The sequence below is a fragment of the Saccopteryx bilineata genome, chromosome X (assembly GCF_036850765.1).
Source record: "Saccopteryx bilineata isolate mSacBil1 chromosome X, mSacBil1_pri_phased_curated, whole genome shotgun sequence".
Classification (NCBI taxonomy): Eukaryota; Metazoa; Chordata; class Mammalia; order Chiroptera; family Emballonuridae; genus Saccopteryx; species Saccopteryx bilineata.
In genome coordinates this window covers 38,394,071-38,414,438 of record NC_089502.1, presented here as the reverse complement: position 1 = coordinate 38,414,438, position 20,368 = coordinate 38,394,071, and the positions used below count along the sequence as shown (strand labels likewise).

General features: G+C 38.6%; 1 protein-coding gene across 1 annotated transcript in view; it reads right to left on the bottom strand.

Annotated features, from left to right (window-relative positions):
• Positions 1 to 20,368, bottom strand: part of TRPC5 (transient receptor potential cation channel subfamily C member 5) — a 356,447-nt gene that overhangs the window by 166,663 nt on the left and 169,416 nt on the right. The window contains exon 2 of the mRNA XM_066249196.1: positions 16,912 to 17,310. Coding sequence (XP_066105293.1) covers positions 16,912 to 17,289 — 378 coding nt within the window. The 5' untranslated portion in view covers positions 17,290 to 17,310. The remainder of the gene's footprint in view (positions 1 to 16,911; positions 17,311 to 20,368) is intronic.

Below are 20,368 nucleotides of genomic sequence, written 5' to 3'. Positions count from 1 at the left end.
TATTTCCCTTGCCTAAGGAGATATATCAACAAAATTGCTATGAGAGATGTCTGAGAGTATACTGACTATGTTTTCTTCTAGGACTTTTATGGCTTAATAACTTATATTTGTCTTTTATCCTTTATGAGTTTATTTTTGTGAATGGTGTAAGTTGGTGGTCTCATTTCATTATTTTTTTTGTTTTCTTACATGCACCTGTCCAATTTTCCCAACACCATTTATTAAAGAAACTGTCTTTACTCCATTGTATATACTTGCCTCATTGGTCAAATACTAATTGACTATAAAGGCATGGATTTATTTCTGGGTTCTCTGTTCTGTTCCACTGATCTGTATGCCTGTTCTTATGCCACTACCAGGCTGTTTTGAGTACAATGGCCTTGTAGTATATCCTGATATCAGGAAGTGTGATATTGTCCACTTTATTCTTCATTTTCAAGAGTGCTGAAGCTATTTGGGTTCTTTTTCAGTTCCATATAAATTTTTGGAATATTTGTTCTAGCTCTGTGAAGTTTGCCATTGGTATTTTAATAGAGGTTGCATTGACTCTATAGATTGCTTTGGGTAGTATGGACATTTTAATGATGCTAATTCTTCCTATCCATGAACACAGTATATGCTTCTACTTGTTTTTATCTTCCTTGATTTCTTTTTTCAATGTCTTATGATTTCCAAGTACAAGTCTTTAACCTCCTTGGTTAAATTTATTCCTAGGCTATTTATTTATTTTTGTTGCAATAGTAAATGGTATTGTTTCCTTAATTTTTCTCTTTCTGACAGTTCATTATTGGTGTATACAAATGACACTGATATCTGAATATTAATTTTATATTCTGCAACTTTGCCAAATTCATTTATTAGGCTTAGTAGTTTTTTGGCAGATAGTAGAGTTTTCTAAGTACAGTACAGGTGTCCTCGGGTTACAACACAGTACCGTTCCTACAACAGTGACCTAACACAAATTTTAGTATAAAGCAAAACACTTCTAACCTAAATCACTTACATATTCTGACACAGTTGTAAATTCATAATCTAGAACATAATACCATAACTAGGCCACACACAAAAAATACTGCATATTCTTCCACCACACACAACCAAACTAGTTTGCCCATGTAATGCAGAATTACAATGCTAATGGCATAAGCTGAAACAATCACACCTTAATTTTTTTAAAAGATTTTATGGGTGTGAGCATTGTCAACTCAAAACATTGTATGTTGAGACTGCCATAACCTGAGGATTCCCTGTGTCATGTCATCAGCAAATTGTGAGAGTGTTACTTTTTTATCTAATTTGGATGCCTTTTATTTTTTCTTCTTGTCTAATTGCTGTGGCTTGCACTTCCAAAAGCATTTTGAATAAGAATGGTGAAAAAGGACATCTCTGACTTGTCCTGTTCTTGAAAGGATTGCTTTTAAATTTTGCCCATTTAGTGTAATATTTGTTGTCAGTTTGTCATATATGGCCTTTGTTATGTTGAAGTATGTTCTCTGTATTCCCACTTTGCTGAGAGTTTTGATCATAAATATGTGCTAGAATTTATCAAATGCTTTTTCTACATCTATTGATATGATCATGTAATTTTTATCCTTCTTGTTTATGTGATGAATCACATTTATTGATTTGCAAATATTGTACTAGCCTTGCCTCAGAACAAATTCTATTTGATTATGGTGTATGATCTATTTAATGTATTATTGAATCTGGCTTGCTAATATTTGGTTGAGAATTTTAGCATCTATGTTCATCAGGGATACCTATTTATAGTTTTCTTTCTTTGTAGTGACTTTAATTGGTTTTAGAATTAGAATAATGTATGCCTGATAAAATGAGCTTGGAAATCTTCCCTCCTCTTGATTGTTTTACAATAGCTTGAGAAGGACAGGTGTTAGTTCTTCTTAGAGTGTTTGGTAAAATTTGTCTGTTAATCTATCTGGTCCAGGACTTTGTTTGCTGGGAGTTTTTGATAACTGTTTCCACTTCTTTTGTTGTAATCAGTTTGCTCAGGTTTTCTGATTCTTCCAGGTTCAATTTTGAAAGATTGTATATTTCTAGGAATTTACTCATTTCTCTCAGGCTATCCAATTTTTTTTTCTTTTTTTTTTTTTTTTTTTTGCCATGTAGTTCTTCATAGCATTTTCTTAGAATTCTTTGTATTTCTGTGATGTTAGTCGTTACTTTTCCTCTTTCATTTCTAATTGCATTTTTTTTTGGGGGGGGTTCTCTCTTTTTTTCCTGATGAGTCTGGTTAAAGGTTTATCAATCTTATCCATCTTTTCAAAGAACCACTTCTTGGTTTGATCTTTTGTATTTTTTTTAACTTCTATGTCATTTGTTTCCATTCTGATGTTTATTATTTCCTTCCTTCTACTTCCTCTGGGTTTGTTGTTCTTTTTCTAGTTTTCTTTTTAGGTGCAGGGTTAGATTGCTTGTTTGAATTATTTTCTTGCTTTTTGAGGTATGCCTGTAATGCTATGAACTTCCCTCCCAGGACTCCTTTCACAGTGTCTCATAGATTTTGTGTTGATGTATGTTCATTTTCATTTGTTTCTTTTTTTTTTCATTTTCATTTGTTTCAAAGAAATTTTTTATTTCTTCCTTGATTTCATTGTTAACCCATTTATTATTTAATAACATGCTATTTATTCTCCAAAGAGTTTGAATATTTTTCAATGTTTCTGTTGTAATTGATTTCTAGTTTCATGTCATTGTGGTCAGAGAAGGTTCTTGATATGATTTCAATCTTAAATTTATTGAGACTTGTTTGGTGACCTAACATTTGGTCTATTCCAGAGAATATACCACGTGTGCTTGAAAGGAATGTATATTGTGCTTCTCTGAGAAGAAATTTCTGAAGATATCAATGAAATCTTGTTGATCTAGTGTATCATTTAAGACCATTATATCTTCGTTGATTTTCTCTCTGGAGGATCTATCCATTGATATCTGTAGGGTGTTTAAATTCCTTGCTATTACTGTATTACTGTCAATCTCTCCCTTTATGCCCATTTAAATCTGATTAATATATTTAGGTTCCACTATATTAGGTACATAAATATTTGCAATGGTTTTATCCTCTTGTTGGCTTGCTTCCTTTATCATTATGTAGAGACCTTCTTTATCCCTTACTATAGCCTTTGCATTAAAGACTATTCTGTCAGTGATAAGTATTGCTACCCCAGCTTTTTTAAAATTTTATTTCCATTTGCATGGAATATTTCTTCCATCCCTTTACTTTTAGTCTATGTGTATCTTTTGTTCTGAGGTGTGTCTCTCATAGTCTGCATATATTTGAATCATGTTTTCTTATCCATGCAGCTCCCTTATGTATTTTGATTGAAGCATTTAATCCATGTACGTTTAAGGTTATTATTCATATGCACTCATTTATTGCCATTTTATTCTCTAATCTTATAATCCTCTTTCTCTCAATTTCTTTTTTCCTTCCTTTTCTTATAGCACACCCTTTAACATACCTTGCAATACTGATTTGTTCGTAATAAACTCCTTGAGCTTTTCTTTTTTCTTTTCTTTTCTTTTTTTTTGTCCAGGAATTTTTTAATTTCTCCTTCAATTTTAAATGATAGTGTTGCTGAATACAGCAGTCTTGGTGGTAGGTTTTTGTTTTGTATCACTTTGAATATTTTTTGCCAATCCCTTCTGGCCTGAAGTGTTTCTGTTAAGATCAGATGACAGCCTTATGGGGGCTCTTTTGTAGATAATTAATTGCTTTTCTCTTGTAGCTTTTAGGATTCTTTTTTTGTCTCTTACTTTTGGCATTGTAATTATAATGTATCTTGGTGTGGGACTTTTTGGGTACATCTTGAATAAGACTCTCTACGCTTCTTGAACTTGTGTGATTTTTTTCTTCATCAGGTTAGAAAAGATTTCATTTATGAGGCCTTCAAAGAAATTCTTTATTGTTCATTCTCTTCTCCTTCAGGGACACCTATGATGCAGATATTGTTTTGCTTCATGTTGTTGCAAAGGTCTCTTAGAGTTTCCACAGCCTTTTGAGCCTCTTTTCTTTTTGTTGCTCTACTTCTGTGGTTATGTTTGTCTTGTCCTCTAAATTGCTGATTTGATTCTTCACGTCATCCAACCTGCTGTTGATTCCTTCTAGTGCAGTCTTCATTTCAGATATTGTATTCACTATTTCTGTTTTGATATTTTTATGGTTTCAATGTCCTGTTTAATGCTTACTATTTTTTTGTTTAAGTTTTCATTGTGGTCATACATTCTTACTCTAAGATCCTTGAGCATCCAAATAACCATTATTTTATACTCTGTATCTGGTAGTTTGATTGCTTTCATTTCATTTAATTATTTTTCTGGGGGTTTCTCTTGTTGATTCATTTGGAGCATATTTCTTTGTTTTCCCATTTTGTGTGTATATTAGATAGCACTGCTCTGACTCCCAAATTTGTTGTGATGTCTTTATGAAGAAGGTAGGCTCAGTGGTACTGACCTCCAGGCCACCTATGCTCTTTGCTCTAAGACTGTTTCTTGAGAGTTTATATTTACTCTCCATTTGTTTGTAAATCTTGGATGCTGTTGGCCCTTGTGTGGGTGGAGTTAACTCTTCAGGCTGACTGGCTCTAAGGGTCCACTTTGATCATGTGTATTAGATGTTTTGCAGTATCTTTCCTATGGGGCATAGTTATTCTCAGTAGGATTGGGTGCCTGCTGGACTCCTCCTTTGGGTGTGCCACTTGTGTGACTAGTTGAATCTAGTGTTGGTGTAGCCTGCAATGCACCACTGGTTTTATTGGTTCTGGGTCCCCTTGGGTGGGGTTCAGTTACATGTTGATGTCAGATGTTGTTTGTAACCCACCATGGACTACCTGGCTGTAGATACTATTCTGTTCACTGTTTGTGTCTGCATTTTCTGTGCCTGGGTATGTGTGGGGACCAACTTGTGTATTAGGATTGACTCCCTACTGCTTAGAGCTGACAGTAGCTTTGTAAATAAGCCTATGGTCCTTAATATTTGCCTCCAATTTTCAGCTTCTCCATATTTTCTTGTAACTGCTTGGTCTTCCTATACAGTCTTCTGTAGAAATACTGTAGAGTGGGCTCAGAGTGACCTCACTCCAACAAACCCTATACAGGTTGTAAGCTTGGTGGGGTAGGACAACTGAGGTCACAGAAACAATGTTAATGGGACCTCCTATTGGATGATCTTAATCAGAAGCTCGGAATGGAAAAAGTAGTCCCTACTTTAAGGCATCATCACTCAGCTCTTACTGGATACTCCAACTGTATTTTATCCCAAAGAGGTAAGCAGCAGGTTCAGATTGGATGGGGTCAACTGTCCTCTCTGCAGAAATTATTTTAGCTGAGGAGCCACTGGTCTCATGGAGGAAGATTGAGGTCTTTCCTGTGGCTGACTATGACCCTTACCCTGGATGTTGGCTCAGCCCCCATTTGGTCTCACCAATAGGCTCCAAGGAACTCACACTTTGAATACTTGAGCTCTGTGCTTCTTTCCATTCCCCCTGTGGGCAGAGGAGGATTTAACAGTGGGTGCACTGGGCCCATGCCCTGGACCCCGACTTCAGAAGGGCCCCACAAAACCCCAACTTTACACATTTTTCTAATGTAAGGGGCCTAATATTTTTTTCTGTGCCCGGGGTCTCAACCGACCTTAATCCACTTCTGCCTCTGTGACTTAGCCCAGTGAAGTAGGGTATTCTGGATTTGAGCTGGCTGACTGTGAGGCTCTACCTTGTCTAATGCATGTGAGCTGCTGTACAGGTGTTGACCACATATAGCAGAATTTGCCTTAGCTGGGTTTGGTGGCTGCTGAGTTTGCCCTTTGGATATGCTACTAGTAATGCTTGTTAGGTCTTTATCTGATGTTCTCTGAAGCTGGCCACTGAATATATTTGTTCTGGGCCTGTTAGGAAAGAATCTGGTGCACACCAGTGTAAGACACTGCCTGTGAGTGGCCCTCAGCTAATTTTTTTGAGCTATAAGCGATCCAGAGTTTGTGGCTATTTCTGCTGGCCTTAGGTGCACATAGATGGAACAAGATGCATACCTAGGCTGACTTTTACTTGCCATGATTCTAAGTATAAGTCAGCAAAAGACTCAAGGTAGCTCCTTCTGCCTCTGTCTGCTGGTTGCTTGAAACTAATCAGGCATCAGGAAAGATGGCAGTTGTATTCCCAATCCAGGGCTCCAAGTTTAGATTTGTTTTGAATTTTTTAAACATATCTCAGTAGGATGAGGCCAGTAGGAATCTGGTGGGTGTGGCCTCTGAAACCCAGACATTGGTCTGTCCATAGTCAGGACAGTTTGTACTGAATCTTCCACGAGACAGAAGCACCAGTCATATTCTTTGAACAATGGGTGGAGAAGCTCTGGCCTCAATGCCCAATGAATGAATCACTGTCACCCCTAAGTTTTTTCAGTCCCCTGCTTCCTGGCCAAAACTTATTAGTTCTCAACAAGTCCCCATCTCTATAAGGTGGGGCAAGAGAGATTCTCAAGGGTAGGGCAGTTGCTTTTCCCCAGGTTGATGCCACATGGAAGGAATCTGTGCCTGAATTTTGAACTTTATTCCATAAGAAATAAGGAACAGCTGTAGTCATTTGAGTGACATGGTCAAATGTAGGACAGTCTTATCTCTAACAGTATTTATACTTTAGTTAATTTTGTATATGTTTGCCTCCTCATCTCAATTAAGTTATTCAAAGGGACTTGGTAACCAACTGGGTATGGTAACTGAAAGAGAGGGCAATAATGAGGACAACTGCAAGGTTTCATATCTAGATAACTGAAAGGATAACTAGAAGGAGACAGGTGTCATAGCTTGGGAGCATACACTGGATGAGGAAGTATCTTTGGAGGTAAAAATGAGGCTGGTACCAAGATTAAGAAAAGAGACTCTACTGCCAGACCTGCCTATGTTTGAATCTTAGTTTGTCCAGTTACTAGCTTGGGAAAGTTATTTAAACTCTATTCCTTATTTAACCTCTTGATATCCCCATTTGTAAAAATAGATAATAGTATCTTGTATCACAGGATGGTTGTAAATATCAAGTAAGTTAATTTATGTTATGTAGTTAAATTTTTGCTTAGTACATAGTAAGTACTAAATTAGTGTTTGTTATTTTTATTATTAAACATGGTGCATTTAAAATGTTTGGGGTACATCTAGATGGGGGATCTAGCTGAAATTGGAAAACAGATTATGAGGCTTGTGATAGATAGTGGGCTACAATGGGAGAAGTGACAGAATTCTAGGTAGCACTAACATCAACGAATTTGAGAAAGAGGCTAAGAGGTAGTGGTCAGGAAGAGAAGAAGAAGCTGATAAGCATGATATGGAAGCCAAAAGAGTCATCAACCAATGAGATTAAAATGTGACACAGACATTAGGCCTGTGTGTATGGGGAGGGATTGGAGGAGAGGAGGGAGAGACTGTCATTTGGGGAAATATATAGATGAAAGAGGAAAGTCAAATATTAATACGGCCAATTCCTCACAAAATTTGCTGTCTAACCAGGCCCATGGTTGATAAGTGACTCCAGCTTCTTTCTTTCATCCAACTCTAGCCCTCTCAGCTCCAACTGCCATTCAAAGGATCAGTAACAACCAGCTTGGATGATGGTGACTGTTCACCAAGGTCCCAACTAAGAAATGGCTCAATTAATGTCCATAGTCTCATTTTCTTTTACTCCAACTGGGATCAGAGAAAAAAATAAAAGGAGGTAGATAAGCACAGGAACCCAGCAATGATAAGACTCAGGGCCCACCTGATCCAATATCCTGACTCTGAGTGAAATATCTTCGGCATTCCTTTATAAGGTTAATCTCATGAAGGAAACATGAGTCCAAAACATTGTTTTTATCACCAACCCATAACTCCAAGACCCTCTGTGAATCAGCCACCATCATTCCCACTAGTGACGTCATTGTCCATTTATTTCTTTCTGATCAGTGTGCCAACCCCTTTTTTCTTCCTTTCTAACTTAAAGCCTATTTCTTTTTAACTTTTAGTTTTTCATTGATCTTTAGAGAGAGAGAGGAAGGAGAGTGAGAGAGAGAGACTGAGAGAGATATGAATTTGTTCTTTTACTTACTTATATATTCATTGGTTTATTCTTGTATATGCCCTGACTGGGGATTGAATCACAACCTTAGCATATTGGGATGACACTATCAAGCCATGGCAAAGCTTATCTTGTATCTGAAATGTTCTTTTCTTGAAACTACTCTGTCTACTTGTATCCAGAGTGACGTCCTATACTGTCCACATCAAACATTTTGGACAATGTAGCAAATGTTTTCTGTACTGTTCTAGTTCTTTTCCATGTTTTTTCTTGGCATATGAAAAAAAATAGTACAAGGTAGTGTTTAGTGCATTGGGAGGGCAGATGGGAAGACAGTTCTGAGTGTTGCATTGATATTTTATACTTGAATTGGATTCGTTTGAAGAGGCATAAGCTGGAAATAAACAAAACAGCAAGGGGTTTTGGGTGAAAAGGAAACAGAAAACAGTTGCCCTAGACAACTGTTAACTGTGAGGTGAAGTAGGACAGAGTAGAAGACGTAACTCCTTAGATGGACATGTGTATGAGGGTTAGAGTTATATACAGCCATGAGTATGAGGCTACAGAAAGCCCTGTTTTGGTGGTAGCTCTGAAGGGAAGTTGGGAGGGTTATAGCTAAAGAAAATCTCATGTGTTTCAATTTAGTGACTCAGTTTTGAGATTATTTCATGGTTTCTTCCTTGTGAATTTTTAGGTAGCCCACTCCCTTAGTATACTTAAGTCCATATTTTTCTGAAAGGCAAACATCACTGTCTTCAATCTTTTGTGTCCCTTGGAATACAGAAGTCCATGACTCTTAAGAAGAGTGGACTGGTTGGACAGTATGCACATGTCTGTTATTACCACATGACTATAAATTTCTTGAGGGCACTAACTATATCTTTGAAATTTATTGTGAAGCATATGATTAGTAGTCAAAAATTCTTAGAAAATTAAAGAGAACTGAAGAGACTTAATCATTTGCTGGAACTCTGTCCTCAATGAGTTATTCTGGGTAGACACTATTTGTAACTGCTTTATTTTCAGTTTTGTTGTAAATGTTACCACTTCTAATGATTCTTTAGAGGCAGCGGGTAGTAGAGAGAATGGCTTCAAAGACAGTAAGTATTTTGTACTAGTACAGGCTCAGCTGAGTGACTTTGGACATGTTAATTCAGACCTAATGATCTCTGAACTCTACAGTCCTGATCTGTGAGTGAAGTAGGCCATGCTTACTGAAGATCAGCACAGAAACATGAGAGGAGGTAATGCACTTCATCAGTTTAGCCAATATAATGCCATGCAGTCACTCTGAACTTTTCTTCCAATAAGGTAGCTGATTTAGTTTCTTGGCTTAATTGACACAATCCATTTATTTTTGGCCTACACTATTGACTGTGGAATGAAAATCATAGAATTAATAATCTGTTGCTCAGATTATTATAGGCATAAATACCTACTGTTATATTGGGAAATTCAGGTAAAAAAGAGTTAATAATATTAATAGTTTATATTAATGATAGTGATGAGTATCATATATGGAATTTTATGTGACACAAATTGTGCCACCTGTTAAATAATAATTTTTATTTAAATCTTGCAACAACCTATTATGTAGGTAATATCATTAACCCCATTATAAAGATGAGTAAACTGATGCTCAATCAGGGTAAACAACATTCTCAAGATCATGCACTCTGAACTCTTAGCTACTACATGCCAATAGGTGTTTAATACTTTAAAAAATAATTGAAGTTAGCCAGAAGGTCATATCATCATGGCTTCAATGAATAGGAGTAAGACAAGTTAGTACTTGCTTGACCGGGTGGTGGTGCATCCGAGAGAGCATCGGATTGGGACATGGAGGATCCAGGTTCGAAACCCCGAAGTTGCTGGCTTGAGCATGGGCTCATCTGGTTTGAGCACAGGTTCACCAGCTTGAACGCAAGGGCCTAGCCTGAGCAAAGGGTCACTCACTCTGCTGTAGCACCCCAGTCAAGGCACATATGAGAAAGCAATCAATGAACAACTACGGTGCCACAACAAAGAACTGATGCTTCTCATCTCTCTTCCTTCCTGTCTGTGTGTTCCTATCTCTCTCTCTCTCTCTGACTCTGTCTCTGTCAAACAAATAAACAAACAAACAAACAAACAGTAATTAGTACTAGCTATCATTTATTGAATATTCATATGTCAAGCACTGTTCTAAATAATATACATGCATTCTTCCATTTAATTATCACTATAAATAGGATATATACTCCATTGTCATTCCCAAATACAGATGAAGAAACTGAGGTTTCAAGAGATTGACTGGTCCAGAGTCAAGGGAAACACATCTCGTTAGTGAATGACTCCAAAGTCTATGTTTTTTCTAACACTTCAGGCTGCCTGTAATAGCAGGATGACTTTTACAATTCTTTCCTTTAATTTTTGCTCTGTGTTTCACTCACCTTTGCCCAGGCCCTCCACACTGTGCAATTTCTCTCTGAGAACAAGGATCAGACAGAAGAAGTACTAAATAGAATGTCTTGTTGATTTTCTACAGTCTCAACACAAACACCAGTGTTGCTGAGGCTTAATCTTGCTAGCTCATCTGTGAGACTGATTTTAATTTGGAGCCATCTGCTACAGACAGATGAGTAATTATGGCAGAGCTCAGAGGAGTGGGTCGTGGGGAGAAGTTTGGCTTAGCCTCTTTCCTCCTGCTTGCATTGACACAATTGACCAAGAAAGAAAATTACTTGGGTGGGCTGTTGATGCAGTCAGAAGTTCTACCTCCCTGTTGTTCAAATCCTTAGACTCCAGTGAACAGAAGGGATGGCTTGAAGGTCACGTAGCTTGCCTGGCCACAAAAGGAAGACCACTGCCATCAAAGCCAGGCAGAAGGAGGTCATCTGTGAAATGGGCCAGCTCACTTATCAGCCTCTGCATCTCACTGTACTGGTGGTGCCTTGTGATGAGTGCCACTTGCTAGCTGGTCTCTCTACACAATATGACAGGCTAAGTCAAACTGACAGAATGAAGCTGAAAATAATAGTTATTGACCTGTGTCTAGCATTTACATTTTTTAAAAAAAGATTTAACATATTGTAATTTTATTTCTTCCTTACAACAGCCCCCTAGATTATGTAGGGGCAAGTATTGTTAGCTTCATTTTACAGATGAGGAAATTGAGATTAAAGGTGATTCTATACTTGGACATGTGTAAAAGAACTTGAGTTGCCCAAGTTCACCTTGTTAGCTACAAGTTGGCTGGTACTTGAAACTCTAAATTAGAGCCTGTCATTGTATCTTTTAGATGGGTAATTTTGCAGCTATGCTTGCTCCTCAGGGAACAAGCAGGTATGGGAGTGTGTGTGTGTGTGTGTGTGTGTGTGTGAGAACAAGTGGGGCTTTGGGCCCCAATCTGCACTTAAACTAGGGCAGTTTTAGTTGGATCTGTTTGTTTTTTATCTAGGCAGGGTTTCATTTTATGAAAAGCTCTGGGAAAGTTTGAAAACCACTTTTTTAGACTCGCATTTCTCATAAAGAGTATAGTGAGTTGAATTGTGTCCCTTCAAAATATATATTCAAGTTTTAAACCCTAGTACCTGTGGATATGACCGTATTTGGAAAAAGGGTCTTTGTAGATGTAATGAAGTTAAAGTGAGGACATCCTGGATTAGGGTGGGCCTTAAATCAATTGGCTGGTGTTTGTATAAGAGAAATGAGGAGGGATATTTGGATAAAAAGACACTGAGGAGTACTCTGATGACAGAGACAGAGATTGAAGGGATGTGGCTAGAGTCAAGGCATGGAACAGATCCTCTTTTAGAGCCTTCAGAAGGAACCAGCCTTGCCAGCACCCTTATTTTGGACTTCTGGTCTTCTGAACTGTGAGATAATAGATTTCTTTTATTTTAAGCCACCCAGTTTGTGGTAGTTTGTTATGGTAGATATATGAAACAAATACAAAGAGGTATACAAACCTCTTATCTAGAATTGAGTGGAGGTAAGCTTATTAATGTGCTGAATAAAGGCCCAAACATCAAGATTCTGATTCTGTTGGTGTGCAATGGCACTCAGGAATAAAAATTTTGACAAGTTCTCCATATGCACAATGATTGATTTTTGAGCTTGTTGTGACCATACACAGGTACAGGTCTTTCTGAATGGTTGCTGGATTTGCTGTCTCTGATGCCGATGATTCTCTAGTGGTCCCCAGAGATAGTGAGACAGAGGGAGTAGACTTAATGGACAAGAAATAGGCTGGTATTAAATCATCTTCAGTCCAAAATATTTGAATTCTGAGAATTAAGAGTGTTTAACACAAGGAATCAGAAATTCTCCAAGTTGCCAAAATTTGCCCATAAGGAAATAAGCCATAATGGTTTGGGAGTGGATACTGCTAAGAGGGTTAGATGTTTGGGGCAGTATGAAGACCACAGAATAACACACACACACACACACACACACACACACACGAGTGTTCTACTTGTCTAGTGGAAGGAATTCTATCTGATAGAGCACTATTTTGACTTTAAGATTTGGACCCTATTAAAAATGCATGTCTTCATATGAGTATTGATACTTGAAGTCAGTGTCAGCCATTTAAGACTGGCCTCCAATCTTTATCTGAGAGCAATTTTGGTAGGCTGGTAGGCTAGAAGAGGGAGAAGAGGACAATGGGTTGGGGTAAAGATTAACTCAGGGGTTTTTGCTGCTAGCTTGAGGTCAAACTATATGGCCAGTAAAGCCAAATAGGGCACTAGTTTACTCAAGATTGTTGGAGGTCAGCTGTGCTCAATCTCTTAAAGAGGTGTGGGAAGGCCTCCATGCAAAAGGATAAGTATTTGGATTCTGTCTGTGGAATGAATGCCTTGCTGAGTGTAAGCTACCCATCTGGATCCAACGTCCTTCAGGATGGCTGTGTTTTCTCACATCCTTGATTGCCCCCAGGTAAATAAATCTTGTTTCTATTTCCCAAACAGGCAGAGGTCCTGCACTGTGGCAGCCTGTTGTTATAGCTACTGACAGTGATTGTTAAAGCAATGAAAGAACATGAAATTTAGTAGAGGCTGGCAGTGGGGGTTGGGAGAGAGAAGAGAAAGGGAAGAGAAGGTTGCTGAGGAGACTTGAGGGTGGAGCTGCTGGCTTTGTGGGTTTGTACATATGGTGTGATACTTGAGTATGGACAAACAAGGTCTTCTACTGTCAGTGTCTGAAAGGGTCTTGGTAAAATTAGTAAAATACAGCTTGTCCCAAAAAGCTTTACCCAGGTACCATATACCTGATATTCCACCATTAGTAGTTCATTTCTTTGAATTAAACATAGCCCCTTTTCAGGGAAGATCGTGCCTTAAATTGTACTTTTTTTTTTTTTTGGAACAGAGACGGAGAGAGTCAGAGAGAGGGACAGATAGGGACAGGCAGCAGGAAGGGAGAGAGATGAGAAACATCAATTCTTCATTGCGGCTCCTTAGTTGTTCATTGATTGATTTCTCATATGTTCCTTGACCGTGGAGCTGCAGCAGACCGAGTAATCCCTTGCTCGAACCAGCGACCTTGGGCTCAAGCTGGTGAGCTTTGCTCAAACCAGGTGAACCCGTGCTCAAGCTGGTGACCTCAGAGTCTCGAACCTGAGTCTTCCGCATCCCAGTTTGATGCTCTATCCACTGTGCCACTGCCTGGTCAGCTTAAATTGGACTTTTTAGTGTAAGTCACTTGGTATCTTTCTTCCTCAGGGTTTTCCAGAGCACCAGGGAAAGATGGAGGGAGTGGGGCCTTCAAATAAGGACAGACCTACTTTTACAATTTAGATAAGGTTAGTATTGCTAGCTCCCTCTTTGGAGCTGCCCCTGTGCTCTCCTGTCTTTCAAAACAGTTATGAAGCCAAATGGGATTGAACATGAATGACTGTGTTACCTTTTTCAGTCAGTTATTCATGTGCTTTTCTGGGAGATACACTTAATTCCTTCATGTTAATCAATAAATATTTATACGGGAGGGCAGGTAAAACTAGGCTTACAGTTGTGAGTATGTGAAACACAGAGTTTATTATTGTATTTATTATTATTATTATTATTATTATTATTAACTTACTTTTGCCTACCTCTGTATATTACCCATTATATCCTAGGCACTGGTTTAGGTACTGATAGGGGAAGCATGGAAACAGTTGGGCATTACATTATGCCTCATATTAAAAAAAACACACCAATGTAGTTATAGAAACCAGACATTTACACAAGTAAGGTTGGCCAATAGTATATAGTAGTAGTGAGTGACTGTGTCAAATGAAGAGCTACATACCTAATCTCAGAGGTGGGCAAGCTCATCATGCTGCAGGGTAGCTGGGTTAGCCTTAGTTCAGACTGGCACCTTAAGTCACTCAGACACTTAGCAAGGCTATGGGGAAATGGGGCACAGAACAAATCAATTTTGATGTGGATAGGGGTATGGACTATGTAGGGAACATGTTTATATCTCTCTGCATTGGTATTAATCTATGTGACAAATCCTTTCCAGATATCTCATCCATCCATACTATACTGACCTACCCCTTCTCTGGAATTTCTTCTTTTCCAAGTGAGAAGAAGGGAGACAGAGAGACAGATTCCCACTTGTGCCCTGACTGGAATCCACCTGACAATCCCCATCTTGGGGCGATGCTCTGCCCATCTGGGCCATGCTCGTAACTGAGCTATTTTTAGTGCCTGAGGTGGAGGCTACATGAAGACATCCTCAGTGCCTGGGGCCAATGCACTGGAACTAATTGAGCCATATGCTGTGGGAGGAGAAGAGAGAGAGAGAGAGAAAGAGAGAGAGAGAGAGAGAGAGAGAGAGAGAGAGGAAAGGGGAGGGGTGGAGAAGCAGATGGTCACTTCTCCTGTGTGCCCTCACTGGGAATTGAACCTGGGACATCCATACGCTGGGCCGATGCTTTAGCACGGAGCCAAGTGGCCATGGCCTGTGCTAGAAATTCTAAGACTTACTCAGACTGCTAGGGAAGCAGTACAACCTAGTGGTTAAGAGGGTGGGTTTAGAATGTAGGCTGTTTGGGTTTCAATCTTGGCTATGACATTTATTGTGATCTTGGACAACTGACTTAGTCATTTTGTTGCTCGATTTTTCTAATTGGTAGAGTGGGGATGATAATAATAGTGTCTACTTAATAGAGTTACTCGGAGGATTAAATCAGGCAAATCATGTATGGTGCTTAGCACAGTGCTGGTTGCATAGTATTCATTTGTAGAATAAATATTTATTGAGAGCATATGATGTTGAAGACACTTTCCCAGTGTTGGGATACAGCAGTGAAAAGAGAAGACAAGTTCCCTTCTCTTTCAGCACTGTGTTAAATACTGATGGAGAAGAAGATTCAGGCCTGTTACTTAAGGAATTTTTAATCTAGTGTCTTCCTTTCTGCTCTATCAATTATAATTCTTAGTTTTTTAGTTATCACATAGTTTATTTTCATTATTTTTTGTTTAACTAGGCAAGTACTAAAGTGATAAATTCTTTTTACACCCAGCTTTGGTCATATCCCATAAGACTTGATGGTCAGTGTGTTCATTATCAATATTTCCTAAGTACTTTAAAATGTTGGTTTTGATTTCTACTTTTTAATGTGTTGCGGTGTTCCACATTTGATGACTCTGTATTTTCTGTGTCCCTACTATTTGTCCAATGCTATGCTCCAAAAGAAGAGATACAATCAAGAGGATTGTTTGACTTGAGGGGTTTAGAAGGGACTAGGGGAGACAGGACTGGAAATTACTGTAATGAAGAATGTTGAGTGCTAGGCTTCATGATTTGGTTTCTCTTCTGAATAGAAGACATTGTAGTTGCTGAAAGGATAGACAGGAATAATAAAATTGTTGCAATATTTAGGAGAAAATAAGCCAGCATTATTTTTCAGAATATCTTAAGAGAAAGAAAGAAGCTAGAGGGAAAGAGTCCAGTTAGAGTATTTTCATGTTGGTGTATGACATTGTTTTCCAAACTTGAGTATGCATAAGAATTCCCAGGAAGGCTTGTTAAGACACAGTTTCCTGTGCCCCACAACCAGAGTTTCTGATTCAGTCTGTGGTGGGGCCTGAGAATTTCAATTTGTATATCTAGCTAGTTACCCTGGTGATGGTAATGCTGATTGTCTAGGGTCCACTCATCTAGAAGAGAGATCATGAGAATCAGAGGCAGAGTGGAGGAAGTAGGCAAAAGAGAGGAAAGTATGTAATAGATATTGTGAAAGAAGAAACCACAGGGTATGGAAATTGGATATAGAAACAAAAGAGAAAAAGAAACTCAAGGAGTATGAAACCTAGCTGCCTCAGAAAGTAGGGGAGTCACTGAGGCAAAACCATGAACATTTGAGGGTGAAATGAAGTCATGTGACAGGTACTAAAAATTCGTCAGTTTCTGTATCTATCTGTATTTACATCATGATGCTCCTGTTTAAAAGCTTCCTGTCCTTCTTCAGTAGACAGGCTAGTAAAAGGGGGAAAGCACAGGTCTATGGTTTCTTCTTTTTTAGAATGCAACCTTTGGGTGGAGGAAGAAAATGAAGATAAAGAGCAGAGGATAGGGAGGGTAGAGGGAGCCTGAAAATTTTGGAAATGGAGAGCACTCTTTTGGATTGTTAAGTATTGAATATATATAAGGGAAAATACTAATAAGGAAAGGCAAGTAATTAAAACTCAACATGGGTCATGCAAGGTGCCTCTAAGATACCACCTGAGATCACTGATGTTACTTCTGAAAGCAGAGGGTTGCCATTATAGGGCTTCTCAACTCTAGCCTACCTGGCATTCCCTAGTTTCAAGGCTTCTGAACATGGTGTCGTGTTGTCACTGGCCATTTCCCAGCCCATAGGGACTTCACTTACCTGCTTTTCTCCGCTGGGCTTCCGGTAGCTGAGCAGAAGCTCCACAGCACCCACCACTTCTTTGCGGATGGCATAGAGCAAAGCATCACCTACATACACGCTGTGGTTCAGCAGTAGCTCCATGATCTCCAGGTTCTCATTTTCAATGGCAATTAGCAGAGCGTTCCGGCCCAGAGGATCTATGCAGTTGATGTTGATATTGTAGTAGATCTCTGCCTCCTGGAGGGCCTGCTTCACAGTGGCATAATCCCCCTTCTCTACAGCATTTAGGAATGCCTTCTCCTCTGCAGAGAGCTCTGTCTCAGCCCTCACAATTTGCAGGGGGATGCGGTCTCTGTATGGTGAGTAGGTGACCTTTTTGTAGTACAGTTGGGCCATGCTTCATAGCAGTTTAGAAACCTGAGTGAGAAGAAAAAGGGAAACCAAATATATTCTTAGATACCTGAAGGTCTCAAATAGCCAGCAATGGAGACAGCCTTGCTAACAAGTTAGAAAATCCCAAACTGTTTTAATGTCACAATCTTTTTCTTCTTGCAAACAAATACAGTATAACAGAAAAAACCCAGGCTTTTGGGTAAGAAAGACCTGGGTTCAAATCCTGCCTTTATCAGCTCTGTGACTTCGGATAAATTACTCAAGCCAAGACCTCTGAATTTCAGTTTATTATTGTTAAGGCTATCAATATTAATAATGTATATAGAATTTATCATTAGTGACTGCTCACTGTGTACCAGGCTTTGTGCTAAAGAATAATTCCTACCTCATAAAGCTGTTGTGAGAGTTAAATAAGATAATATATTATCAAAGCAACTCACTCAGGGTAAACACTGAAAAACATGGCAAAAGCTAGTTCCTTCCTTGCCTTTTGCTGCCTGAAAATACTTGTGATAATACTTCTGATTGGTGATGCAAAGTTAGAGTTCATCTTTGGCCAATCCCTTTGGGCTCTGGGACTGTGGGTTTGTGCTAATTTTTAGGATAACATTTGCTGCAAATGGTGGGATTAAAATAATTTAACAACTGGTTCTCTGCCCTAATGACCATTTTAAGTATAAAAAATGATATACCAAAAGGCAGTTTATTATTTCATGCATTTAATACTTAACAAGAACAACAAAAGAGGTATACAAAACTAGATTATAAGAAAGTTTTAAGATATTAATGAAAAATATATTAAATAATACCTGACAAAAAACAAAACTGTTATTTAAGATATTTCCGTATTACTTCTTGATGGGCATCCTCACTTGCAATTTTTTTCACCTATGGACAAAATGAACATTACTAAGGATGCTTAGAATATGCTGTTGCACAGATGAACTTTTAAAAAGAGTAAGGACTGTAAATTTGTGATTTCCACATTGGGCGGCTGCCCAGGCACCCACCTTAGAGAGAACCCTAATTACAAGTGCCATTTTAACAACTGGTTTGCCGAACTCAACAATTAAGTATCAGTTCTCCCGAATGGGTACAAACCAGCTGAATCTCCATCACTGCATTTGCAGTTGCCCCATAGTGCACATCCTGGATTGCAATCCTGTGTTAGCATTCACTGAAACACTGCTTCTTGCTGCTGCTTGCTGGGTGAGGGGCATTGGCTCCAACACCACAAAGCCAGCTGCAAAAGGTAAGCATGTGCCCCCTTTACACACTCATGATTTTTTTCCTCCACCATTCTAAACCAAGGAGCTGACAGACTGAGAATGTGATTCAAATCTGAAAAGTAAATGGTCTGTTTTACATGCATGACATCTAAAGTCAGATTTTCATAGAATTTAATTTAAAGTAAAATAGATTATTGAGTTCCTGCAATGTATTTAACTTTCTCTGGGAGAAAACGACAGTCTTTGCCTTCAATTGCATACTATGAATTACAGTATAGAACTCCTGCCTTGTATTTTACAGATAAAATTCATGCACATTTCTTATTGACTCCTCATATTAGCCCTGTGAGGTACAAGTAGCTATCCTTCCCAGGAGAGATGAGTCTCAGACCCATTAGGTAACTGGCTCTCCTTTCCCTCTTATCCTTGGGACCTCCAAAGTCCTCTAGAGCAGTGGTCCCCAACCTTTTTTGGGCCATGGACTGGTTTAATGTCAGAAAATATTTTCACGGACCGGCCGTTAGGGTGGGACGGATAAATGTATCACATGACTGAGACAAGCGTCAAGAGTGAGTCTTAGACGGATGTAACAGAGGGAATCTGGTCATTTTTAAAAAATAAAACATCATTCAGACTTAAATATAAGTAAAACGGAAAAAATGTAAGTTATTTATTTTTTCTCTGCGGACTGGTACCAAATGGCCCACGGACCTGTACTGGTCCGTGGCCCAGAGGTTGGGGACCACTGCTCTAGAGGCTGAGTTTAGATAAGCTTATTTACAAGTCTTAATTACCAAACTGTTTTGGCAGCAAAAAAAAAAAAATGGAGATATGATGAAGGGACTCTTGTCTCATCTTGATGTAAGAGAGTTGAGGAGAAAAAGCTGCCACAAACATTTGCCTTATTCTTTCAGGTAATTACAGTCCTGTTTTGGCGGAGGGATAAGCATATATTTTACCAAGTGCTTGTGATCTTCCACAAAGTTAGTATTTGAAGGTGTGTGTTAATTCTTGCCCTGAACAGCCCTAAATGACAAATTTCTCTCTGCATCAAAACCTCAGGAGAGCAGGGTGCTGTTTGGCTGTCTTTCTCTTGAGATGTACTGATATTTACCTGTGCTACTTTCAAGTAACTCAGCAATGACTAAAGGAAAGTGTTACTTAGAGTAAGCATTTGTTACTAAAGAGCAAATGACTTTACTAATACTAATTATAGACTGTCTCCCCATCTCCATTATAAACAAAAGAGGAGGAAGAAGAAGACAGTGTGATCTCCTAAAGAGAAACTCAGCAACCCAATTCAGTTTATATTTATTTAGTTAATCAATGTGAACATAGCAGAAACCTTCTGTGTGCCTAGCAATATGCTAGTCACTTTTGGAGGATATAAAAAAATCCTTGCCTCCATCATCCCTCACCTGGACCATTTTGCAGCCTTAGAATTGACCATCCTGACTCCATTCTCTGCCCTCCAGATTGTCTACCACACTACACCCAAGTTATCCCATAAAATATGAATCTGATCCCATTTCACTCCTCCTTAGTTAATTTCTTGCTGTTCTTGTGAGAAAAATCAGCAGTCCCTGCTGAGTTCTATTAGGTCTTTACCTCTCCAGATTCATCTTAAGCCATTCTCTCACCTTCATCCACCAGTTTTATTAATTAATTAACTTTTCAATTACAGTTGACATACAATATTATATAAGTTTCAGGTGTACAACACAGTGGTTATACATTTACTGTTATTTCCCCATGTATAAAACACACTCTTTTCCACAAAATTTGGGGTCTAAAAACTGAGTACATCTTATACAGTGACTGTAGATTTTATTTTTACTGGCATTTCCTGCTTT